The sequence below is a fragment of the Gobius niger genome (genome assembly GCF_951799975.1).
Source record: "Gobius niger genome assembly, chromosome: 3".
NCBI lineage: Eukaryota > Metazoa > Chordata > Actinopteri > Gobiiformes > Gobiidae > Gobius > Gobius niger.
Window position 1 is genome coordinate 30,873,001 of NC_136854.1, and position 9,941 is coordinate 30,882,941.

Here is a 9,941-nt window from a genome sequence, read left to right on the forward strand (position 1 = left end):
AATACAACACCCACAATCTCCAAAGAGTTTAAAATCTGAACAGAAAAAAAGTCCAAACCTGAAATGGATCATAGCAGCGTCTTGGAAGAGTTTCTAGAAAATCTCAACAGCATCATTTGAAAATATTCATATATAGGTTCATTGCTACTTTGTGTGAGGAGTGATCGTCCGTTCAAACTCCGACGATGCATCAAGTCCAGAATGTTCAGTCCAGAAAAGAGAGAGATTTGTTGCAAAAGTAGAAAAATAATCCGTTTTGTGCATCAATAAAATGTCTTATTAGTTCAAAGTCTTTTCAATGGCTCTGGACACTCTTTATAGAGACCACTTGCATGACAATTAGTTTCCCCAATGAATGACAGAAAATCAGAAATATGTGTGTTTGCACCAGTTGAGCAGTGGCACAGTAGGTCAAGAATCAGAGTGTCAGTGGTTCACTCCTCTCTGGAGCACATACTGTTGTTGTGTTCATGGGAAAGACACTTTACCTGGTCCTTTTACTGTGTCTGTTGGGACAGAGGGTAATCTAGCATAATTATCTTTGGCCCTCAGACCAATTTATGGTGGCCCTCTGCCTTCTTGTTGAATCGGCACAACCCCAGAGGTGGTCCTTTTTTTGTTATTCTAACCTCAACACCTAACATTTTAATGTGAAACAGAGCTGGCATTAAGGTTTTAACATAAATATAGATGTGGGGCACGTTTAAAACCTCTGCTAAATCCAGTCGGCACTGACCACTGATTTGTGGCCCTTCACCTCGTGTATGCCTCATGAGAATAGTTTGGATACCCCTGATCTACAGCTTTTGCAGCACACCTTTAAATGTTGCAACCATGGCTCAAATGGTAAAGTGGGTTTTCTCAGGACAACAACACTCAGGCTCTGAGTGTTATGTTCTTAGACAAGACACTGCACCCCCATCACCAGTGCGAATACTGAATAGCGATCGGAGGCTGGTGGGATAGATTGTCAGCCTCCGTCAGTCTACCTTTACTGAGCACCACTAAGTAAGGAGTGAATAAATAATGACCAGAGAGTGGCGCTTTGAGAACTTGTGTATAAGTGTAAGCTCTTATTATTATGCCATATTGTGTATAGTGTATATGTGGGGTGAATGGGGACTGCATTGTTCATTGAAGAAATGTATTCTCTGCTTTTGACTGATCATTCAATGCCACTGGGACAACCAATCAGGAGCAGTGGAACCATCTCCAGAGGTTAAGCTATATCGTCAGGATTAGCTGTAGGTTTTTAGTCCAATTTGCATGTTTTAGGTTCATGGGGAAACCAGAGAAGATGACAGGGAGACACTCAGACACAGGAAGGAGTTGCAAACTCCAAACAGCGCTAACCGGACAGCCACCGCGCTGAATGGTCATTCTGATTACACTGTTACTCAGCAGTTTTAATTCATCATCATGTAAGCAGCCTCTCTGTCCCAGTAATCTTCACGGGACACAAGTCTATATCACGCCGTTTCCTTGACGACCAACAGGGATTTGTCACAGCACTTGAAACCGCCACGCCGCTTGGTCTTTGTAGTCCAAACACTCGGATGCGTTGAAGTTGAGTTTCCACGCTTGGTCTTTGTAGTCCAAACAGTCTGTGGAGCTGTAGTACGGCTGGTGGTGCGTCGTGGCCGGGTGCGGGTGCGGATGGTGGTGCGAATGGTGGGCTTGCCCGATGTGGTGGTGCCCAGACATCGCCGAATTCGCCATGTGGTGCGAGTGCATGGGTATGTACGATCCGCAGTCTCCGAAATAGGACCCTGAGTTTGCGGCGGGATAACCCTGGTGGCCGTAGGCTGCGACCGTCTGGCTGTAGGACACCGGGTAGGACGCCGCCGAAGTCGAACCCACGGCGACCGCAGACCTCTGCATGCACGACGCGCTGCCGTTGGCCACCGGATCGGGCATGGTGACCGGGGCGAGCGCGGGCGAAATGGGCGCAGGACTCCAAATGGAAGACACTGGAGCGGTGACGGAGGTAGACGCGTTCATCAGACCGGGAGGACATGCGCTGGAGGCCATAGCAGAAGAAGAGGACGCAGCGGAGGGGGGCAAAGGAGGCGGAGAAGAAGAGTTGGTGGAAGAAGAGGAGGGAGGGGTATAATGGCCGCCGCTCTCGGATCCGCTGCTCTCACGGTTCGGGGAGGGTTTCTTCTTCAGAGGTTTCACTTTGGAGTTGGTCACATTGTTGTTGTTGCTGCCGTTCGCAGAGTTGTTGTTGCTCTGTTGCTGCTGACGACACTTCGCTCGTCTGTTTTTGAACCAAACCTGAAGAACAACCAAGGACAAGGATTAGAAATTGAATGTGCATCATCTTGAAGTCATAAACACTGGTCGGCTAATAAGGGAAACTGGGGCACAAAAAGGTGGAGAGAGCATGCAAATTCAACACAGGAAGGACTAACCGCTGTGCTGCTGTGTAATAATGTAACAAATCTTCTTTTTGGATAGTCTAATCAATTCCCCAGCCATATCATAGCGAAAAGTTTTTCTACAATGGAAGGCTCCTGGATGACTGATATGTGTATTTAAAGAGGTTTTTTGTTGGTATTCGGTAGGATTGGCACACAAATCTTTTCCACAATCTGTTGGTTAGAAAATGCAATATTGATCTAAAACAGCTGAAACTAAATATCCAGGAGCTTCACTTCCTGATCCCTCAAGTGAGCTATCATGAGCCCCTCCCACGCCTCTTCTAGCTCCCCTTCGCTGTACTGTTCAAGAAAAGGATTCGTACTGGACCCCCTTGTCTGTACTCTAGGTTAATGATGTTGTTTATACCTGCACTCTAGACTCAGGCAGGTTGATCTTTAGCGCCACCTCCTCTCTCATGAAAATGTCCGGGTATCTTGTCTTGGCGAACAGAGACTCCAGGATGTCCAGCTGAGTGCGGGTGAAGGTGGTCCGCTCACGACGCTGCTTACGAGGGTTCGCTGTGGGACAAAAGTTCATATAAAGATCAATATAAAGCACAGAATCATAGTAACTTCCAAATGCATTTCAATAAGTTATGAAGTGTGAAAGACAGATGGAGCTATACGTACTGGGATATCCCACAGTGGGGTGCAGCAGGTCAACAGTTCCCAGGCCGAGACCCCCCATCCCATACGGATTCTGCTTCAGATAGGACATCATGGTGCCAGGACGACAGCAGCCGAGGGGGAGACAGGAGAGGGGCGTAGGGGACTCCTGGAGGGACAAAAACAAAAATAAATAAGTCAAATTATGGCTTTCAGATTGTAAAATGTGAAGATTTCATACTCCCAGCAGGAGACAGTCATAAATATAACAACACATACACAAATGTTGACTGTAATGACTCATTCAAGCCGAAGGTTTTCAAACTGGTGGTACTTCTTCTTCAGGTGTTACAGGGTGTAATTTCAGACTTTTGTTCATTGTAATTACAGATAATTTCTTTGAGTAGTGCTTGTAGGCCAGGTGTCTTTTCTGGTTTTGATGTGGTTTGCACCCAGTTTAGACTAGGGCTAGTCCAATTTGGGTATGTTTTGACTTGTGCGTGGTCTAGGCCTGGAGGTGGTAATTCAAAGGTTACATTGCCTAAAGTATTTTATGAGCTGGTACTTTGTGTGAAACATTTGACAACAACTGGATTAGGCCCTTGAACTCGCCATATTGAAACAAAAATCACCTTCCCCCCATCTCCATAGGCCCAAAGTATATTTGTATATTTACTTCAGGCGTAAGGAAAAAACACTTGTCATTATTGTCCCTGGCGCAAAGTCTACACTTTACGCAAATTATAGTATTCTTTTAATTCCATCAGTTACTTATGGAGGTTGGTGTTGGTGAGATTATTGTAAACAAAATACAAATAAATAAAATAGATCGACTCAAGTGAAATAATTGATGTCAATAAATGTGCATCAAAGGAATAGAGATTGTTACAGGTTTGATGGCGCAGACTGGTTGCCTCGCTTCCGTCAGTCTACCCCCAGGGCAGCTGTGGCTACAATAGTAGCTTACCACCACCGGGTATGGAGTGAATGAATAGTGCAATGTAAAGCGTCTTTGAGTGTCCAGAAAAGCGCTATATAAAACCAATGCATTATTATTATTATTATTATTATTATTATTATTATTATTATTGATCATGTGCAGCCTTCAGAAAACATAACACAACACCTTTTTGTATAAACGTCACAGTAAAGGCTAACTAAAATGAAGACACTACATCATACACAATATAAAAAAGCATTTAAAAAGCAACAAAAACATGTTTAAGGCAAGAAAAAATGAAAAGACACCTTTTGCAAAAGTAGAGTTTGATGTAAAGCCAAGTGTTTTAAGGCCTTTTTCACCATTAAGTAACACCCATGATAAAAGCAATGCTTCAATTATAGTCAATTTTCTTTGTAAGAGTTACACAATGTGGCTTTAAACTGAGTCACATTAAGTTTTAACAAAAAAAATGGAAGGCTTAACCCTTAGAAGGCTATAAGAAGGCTATCTACAGCCTTAAGCCTTCTAAGGATTTCTCTTATCGTTTTTTGACACCAACATAATAAACTGTGGTAGGCTACATGTAGCATTTGTGGTACATAGGATCACCTGTGATGTTAAGCTTTTTTTCATTTTAACTAGAGATTATTTCATTCATGCATGACTAATTAATTTGATTTAGGTGCTTTTCTGATTTAGACAAGGTTCACTTAGACAACATTTAGTTCAATTTAAGTAAATTTTAGCCACTTTTGTAGACCCGGTTTAGTCCTGGTTTGATCTTGAGCTTTAGGCCTAGCAGTGCCTGGCGTGAGAACCTGATGCCTATACCTTAGAAATAGACGGGACAGAGCAGCCAATTGTTATTTGCTGCCATTAACGTGTAGCCTATGGTCAAGCACAAACCTATATTTAACAAAAAAGAAAGTGTCATTTCGATTGTGTTTTTTTCTACCAAGCAGCTCCAGAGGGTAAATGCACTTAAACAAATATAGTGTTGTATTGCCATGCTGTTACATCATCTGCAAACCCTGTACATGTTAGTGTGGAGTGTGGAGAGCCAAACTCAACATATGACATGCATTTCATTAAATCCTAAAGACCTGACAGCATGTTCAGTGTCAAGATCTGGACAAAAAGGTGTTGATTGAAGTGGTAGCAGATCGCGAGACACTGAGGAAAGATACAACACTAATGGTATAATTATAACAAAAATATATGTTCAGCTGCCGTTTTGGAACGCTACGACAACCAGAATGAAAGTTGAAACCACAGATAAGTCGACCTCACAAACTTGTGTGGGGAAAAAACTAGAACTACAAGAGGCTTACTCATTTTTAGCATTAAGGCCCGAGCTCATGTCAGACCTGTTCATCTGGGACGTCCCACTTCAGTTTCCCCAGAGTCGAAACTAAACCTTCATTTGTCCTGATTTCTTTAACACGGAAACTCACTGTTTCTGTGCTTTTCAACGGCTGTTTGCCAAACAATTAAAGAATCCAGTTAGTTAAAACATTTGGGGGAAAACATCAATGTATGTTTGTTCTTTTAGTGCAATAAAGTATCAAGTGACTTCATGGTGATCCTACACAGTAAACACTTTTTTTCTCCTTCTCCCTGTTTCTCCCTTTTATGTAGATACCTATTAATTCAAATTCATTATACTGCAAGTAGGCTACATATTTAAATGTTTTAGAATAGGAAATATTTTTACGCTTTGGCTAAAAACTAAAAATGTTGACTAAGTTTTATAGCAGACACTCAAGACCATTTTACACTTTGATGCAGATCGGAAAATAAGCAGAATCTCTCCAAACATAAACTGGTAGAAGGTGCGGCACTAGAATCTCTGTTTGAACAAATATTAATGTTTTTTCATCCAGAGCAGAGGCTTCCAAAGAGGGGGTCACAGGACACTTGATGTGGGTCACGAGATGATTTCCAAACTATATTTTCAACACTGAACTGAAATGTATTTTTGATAGCCATTGTCGTGAAATTACAGCAAACTATAAAACAAACATTACAATTCAGATTTGATCAATTCTTTTTAATTCAAATTATGTTTTACAGTGGGGGGGTCCCGAGTTTGTTGGTCTGAGGATTTTGAGGGTTGCAGCCCGAAAGGTTTTGCTCTTGAGAGAAGATATGGCTTGTATTGGAATTTCTTTGAGTGAAATGTCACGCGCTGTACACTGACCAAACACTAAAAACTAAAAAACTGAAGGACTCGGCTGTTGATTAATTTCACCTTTTTGTGACACAGAAACAATTTGACTAAAAAGCTTCAGTTGTGGACTGGACACTAGGTCAGTGGCAGTGCTTAACTTGTAAACGAGTATTTTCAGGAACACTTTTGGTTTGATGTGATGGATTCGCAGAACAGGCCAAAACATTCGCCGGAACACTCTCATTAAACACCATTTTGTCAGATAAATGTTTTGCCGGATCCTCCATAATATTTCCCGGATCCTTTACCCTGAAAAACTGAGAATTGGGGGAATGCGTTCACCCAAACGGGGGATCAAATTAAGCACTGGTCAGTGGTTTTCAAACTGTGTGGACCTTGTTGCTTCTTCAGGTGCTACAGAGGGCCATATACATTGCAGCCTTTGTTGATTTTGTAGTAGCAATGGTTTTGTTTGTTGGCGATGTATTTTCTATTTTTAGGGATTAGATGCTGGAGGGTCTGACGTTGCCTATATTGTTGTATATTGTAAAATATTAAAATGTTATTCCACATTTCACGGATTTACCTGCTCAGTTTCGCGCGTGACATTTCGCCTTTACAGCAATTCACACAGGTTTGTTAATCACTCGTACAGCTGGAGTGTTATTGTGTTCTTTAGCGCGACCCAGCTAATTAATTTAAATAAACTTCAGCAATGTAAACACAAACTCGAGTTAGTAAAGTCCAACAACTCCCCGCTGTTAACGCGTTAGGACGTCAACAATGTAAAAAAAAAAAAAAAAAAAAAAAAAAGAAAGAAAGAAAGAAACGATGGGACTCCCTTAGACTTCCATTGTTTACACAGTCAAACCCGATGCAGCAGCTCGGGCTTAATGCGAGTTTGTTGAAAAGGGAAATGCGCCGCAAACTGTGCGCAAATCAAGCACATTAGAATGCGCATGGAGACAATTAGCGGTGCGGGGCCTTATCAGCTCTGCCCCGGGACAATGGCGCAGTTATCTGACAGCGTTAGCCTGATGCAAAGCGATCAGGACAATTAAGATGCGTTTAGATTCGGAGCTGATACAAGAGTAAAGAACGCCCAACAAGCTGTAACTATTGACGAGTCACGGGGCTAATTAGTAAAAGTCAGCGAACCAAACCTCCGCAAGTTTGTCCGGTTGGATTGTATCGCTGCAGCTTGATTTTTACGCACATCGTTTTTTATTCCACGGGCGTAATAATGTAACGTTATGCTGCTGCTTCTTTGAGGGGGGAATAGCTATTTGTTCTGTCTTGTTGCGGCTCTTTGGTTCACACATTGTTTTCCCATTTTCGTGTCGAAACTACGGCGCGTTTTCGCATTTTAATGAGCGTAAAAAGTCTCAATAGTGTGTTTCCCCAGAGACAATCATTAAATGACGCGCATTCGTTTTCTCCTTTTTCCTTTAAATATTCACGCACAAGCAACAGGCCAAATGTGTTTTTTTCCCCATATGCAAGATATTTTGGGCATTTTGATTATGTTCAGCATGAATGTAGATTCTCGTTTCGTCCTTCAGATAATCGCGGTATGAAAACACAGTCACAACCCAGTGACCTACCCGTGCGTAAATGGACATTTAGCCTCTACCTGTAAAGATCAATGTGGAGTCCGTCGAGTGCGCGAATCGTTCAGGTAGAAACCAATACACTCTTTATTTGAACTCAATTATTATAGGATATAATGCTTTTTTTTTTCCATCACAAAATGTAGCCATCAGAACATTCTGGACCAAAATACGTAGCCTATTTTGTTTACAGTCATACGCATGACAGTTGACAATATTGTGAGGGTTTTTCTTCATCTAAAGCAATTAATTCATGTGTTACATTAGTTCTTTTTTTTTTTAAATATCACAATATGTAGGCTATGTCTTGCTATTGAAGCGGTAATCCCAAGTGTGTAAGTGTTTTAAACATACGCACAAAATACATAGGCCTGTAATATAATTTTTAAAAAGCACTCAAAAACAATGCTCTCACACGCTGTCTGTATAACCTATTCAATCAGGACAACAACCTTTTCATGTTTGCTTCAGTTCTTGCCACGCATTATTTTGTAAGAGAAAGTCTAAAACAAAAAAAGTGAAGTGCCTGTCTTACCTTAGAGCAAGTCCCTTTCTATCCTGTCCAAGTCAATCCCAGCTGAGAAATATCCACTTGGACAAACTTTTACGCGCGGTCCAGTCCAGTCCAGACGTGACGCAGTCCGGGGGTTTCGCGCAGCGCCAGAAAGACGTGACTTTTTGCCGCAGAAAGATGAAGGAATTGATCCCTGTCCTCGCCGTCTCCGAAGAGGCCAAGAGAGAGCGCGCGGGGCTCCTTCAGGCAGCAGCCAATCGCGTCCCTCTATTTTTACGCTCGACCAATCAAGAGCAGCGGGTCCAGGCCCAATGACCCCGCCTCCACTTTTTAGGAACGTGCCTCGATCGGCTCAAGGGAAAAAAGTTCGAGAAGTTTGTGCCAATCAACAAAAATGTGAACTTTACGCGTATGTTGCAGCGCCACAGTTGTCGCTCAAGTGACACATAATTCATAAGTAAAGCTCATTTTAGAAAACAACTGTAAAGCTTTTTTGTTGTTGTAAAATGTGAAACAAAGTCTAATCCTCCGTGAATTCAGCTTTGTCTTTTACGCACAGCTCGTAGTTGTTTGTTTGTGGAAAATTCTGTCCACGTGACTTAACCTGTTTATGTAAATTTGACCTGGGATTGTGGGCTTTATTTGGGGATAATAATGTTATCTATTCAAAACTTTCCGACATTTGTTGTTTCTATATGGAAGAAAATGCCAGAGCGGAATACATGTGATTTAATTTCTTCTAAAAAAAAAAAAAATGTATACGTTTTAAACTCTTTTGCTCTGGTGCTTTCATTTTGGGTGAAAACTATATTTGATATCTCCAAGTGAAAAGCAAACATATGTTCAGCTTTTTTTAGTTGATACATTTATATATTTATATTAATTTACAAATGCAATAAATAGCCTAGGTTTAAAAACTAAAGTTATTGTTGAGCTTTTATTATAGATAAATTTCCCGTAATCTACATATACTTGAATACTTACAGGACAAAGCTTTATCCCCAAAACAAATCAAGAGGGTTATAGTATATTCTCAAACAGGTCTGTGACGCAATGACGAGAAATCACTATTTGAATGAAAGAAAAAAACAGAATATTTTGTTTGTTGGAATCATAACTTAAATCTCTTGACTTTGGAGAGCATCTACTTTGACAAAGAGCAACGGTTTGAATCGTGTTGTAGCAAGTATCCGGCTGTAATCCAAACTGGCCGCGCGTTTCACTCAAACTAAACCCAAAGTAAGAGCCTTAATCCTGGGATCAGCACCGACAGAGAGAGAGAGAGGAGAGAGAGAGGGAGAGGTTATGTAACACCACAACTGTTCGGAAAAGTTTACTGGAAAACAACATGGAGTTAACTGTGATCAGACACTTATGACAGGTTTGTCTTTTTGCTTTGTTTTTACCATAAAGAATATAGGTACATAGCAAAGGTGAGGTTAGACCCGATATGTGATAAAGGACTAAAGCTTTGACTAAACTCAGTCAGGTCTAACCCCACAAATCCAGGGATAAACTGGAATAAGGATCTAAAAGTCATGTAGGCCAAATGTAGAACAAGGTCACACAGTTTTGCTAAAATGACAGGAGTTTTGACTGGAAATTGTAAGACATTTTTTTTATGTTGTATTTTGTGAAACTTTTATATTTGTGTTTTTTACAGGTCTCTCTTGCA

At 41.2% G+C, this 9,941-nt stretch overlaps 1 protein-coding gene across 1 annotated transcript; it reads right to left on the bottom strand.

The window, feature by feature from the left end:
- Window positions 1-894: 894 nt before the first annotated feature.
- LOC306961290 (homeobox protein OTX1 B-like) lies at window positions 895-8,456 on the bottom strand. Its single transcript, XM_079553983.1, has 4 exons — window positions 8,288-8,456; window positions 3,054-3,198; window positions 2,791-2,942; window positions 895-2,277 (listed from the first exon to the last, which is right to left on the bottom strand). Exons 2-4 carry the CDS (start codon window positions 3,142-3,144, stop codon window positions 1,504-1,506), a joined length of 1,017 nt encoding a protein of 338 aa, XP_079410109.1. The 5' UTR covers window positions 3,145-3,198; window positions 8,288-8,456; the 3' UTR covers window positions 895-1,503.
- Window positions 8,457-9,941: the final 1,485 nt, after the last annotated feature.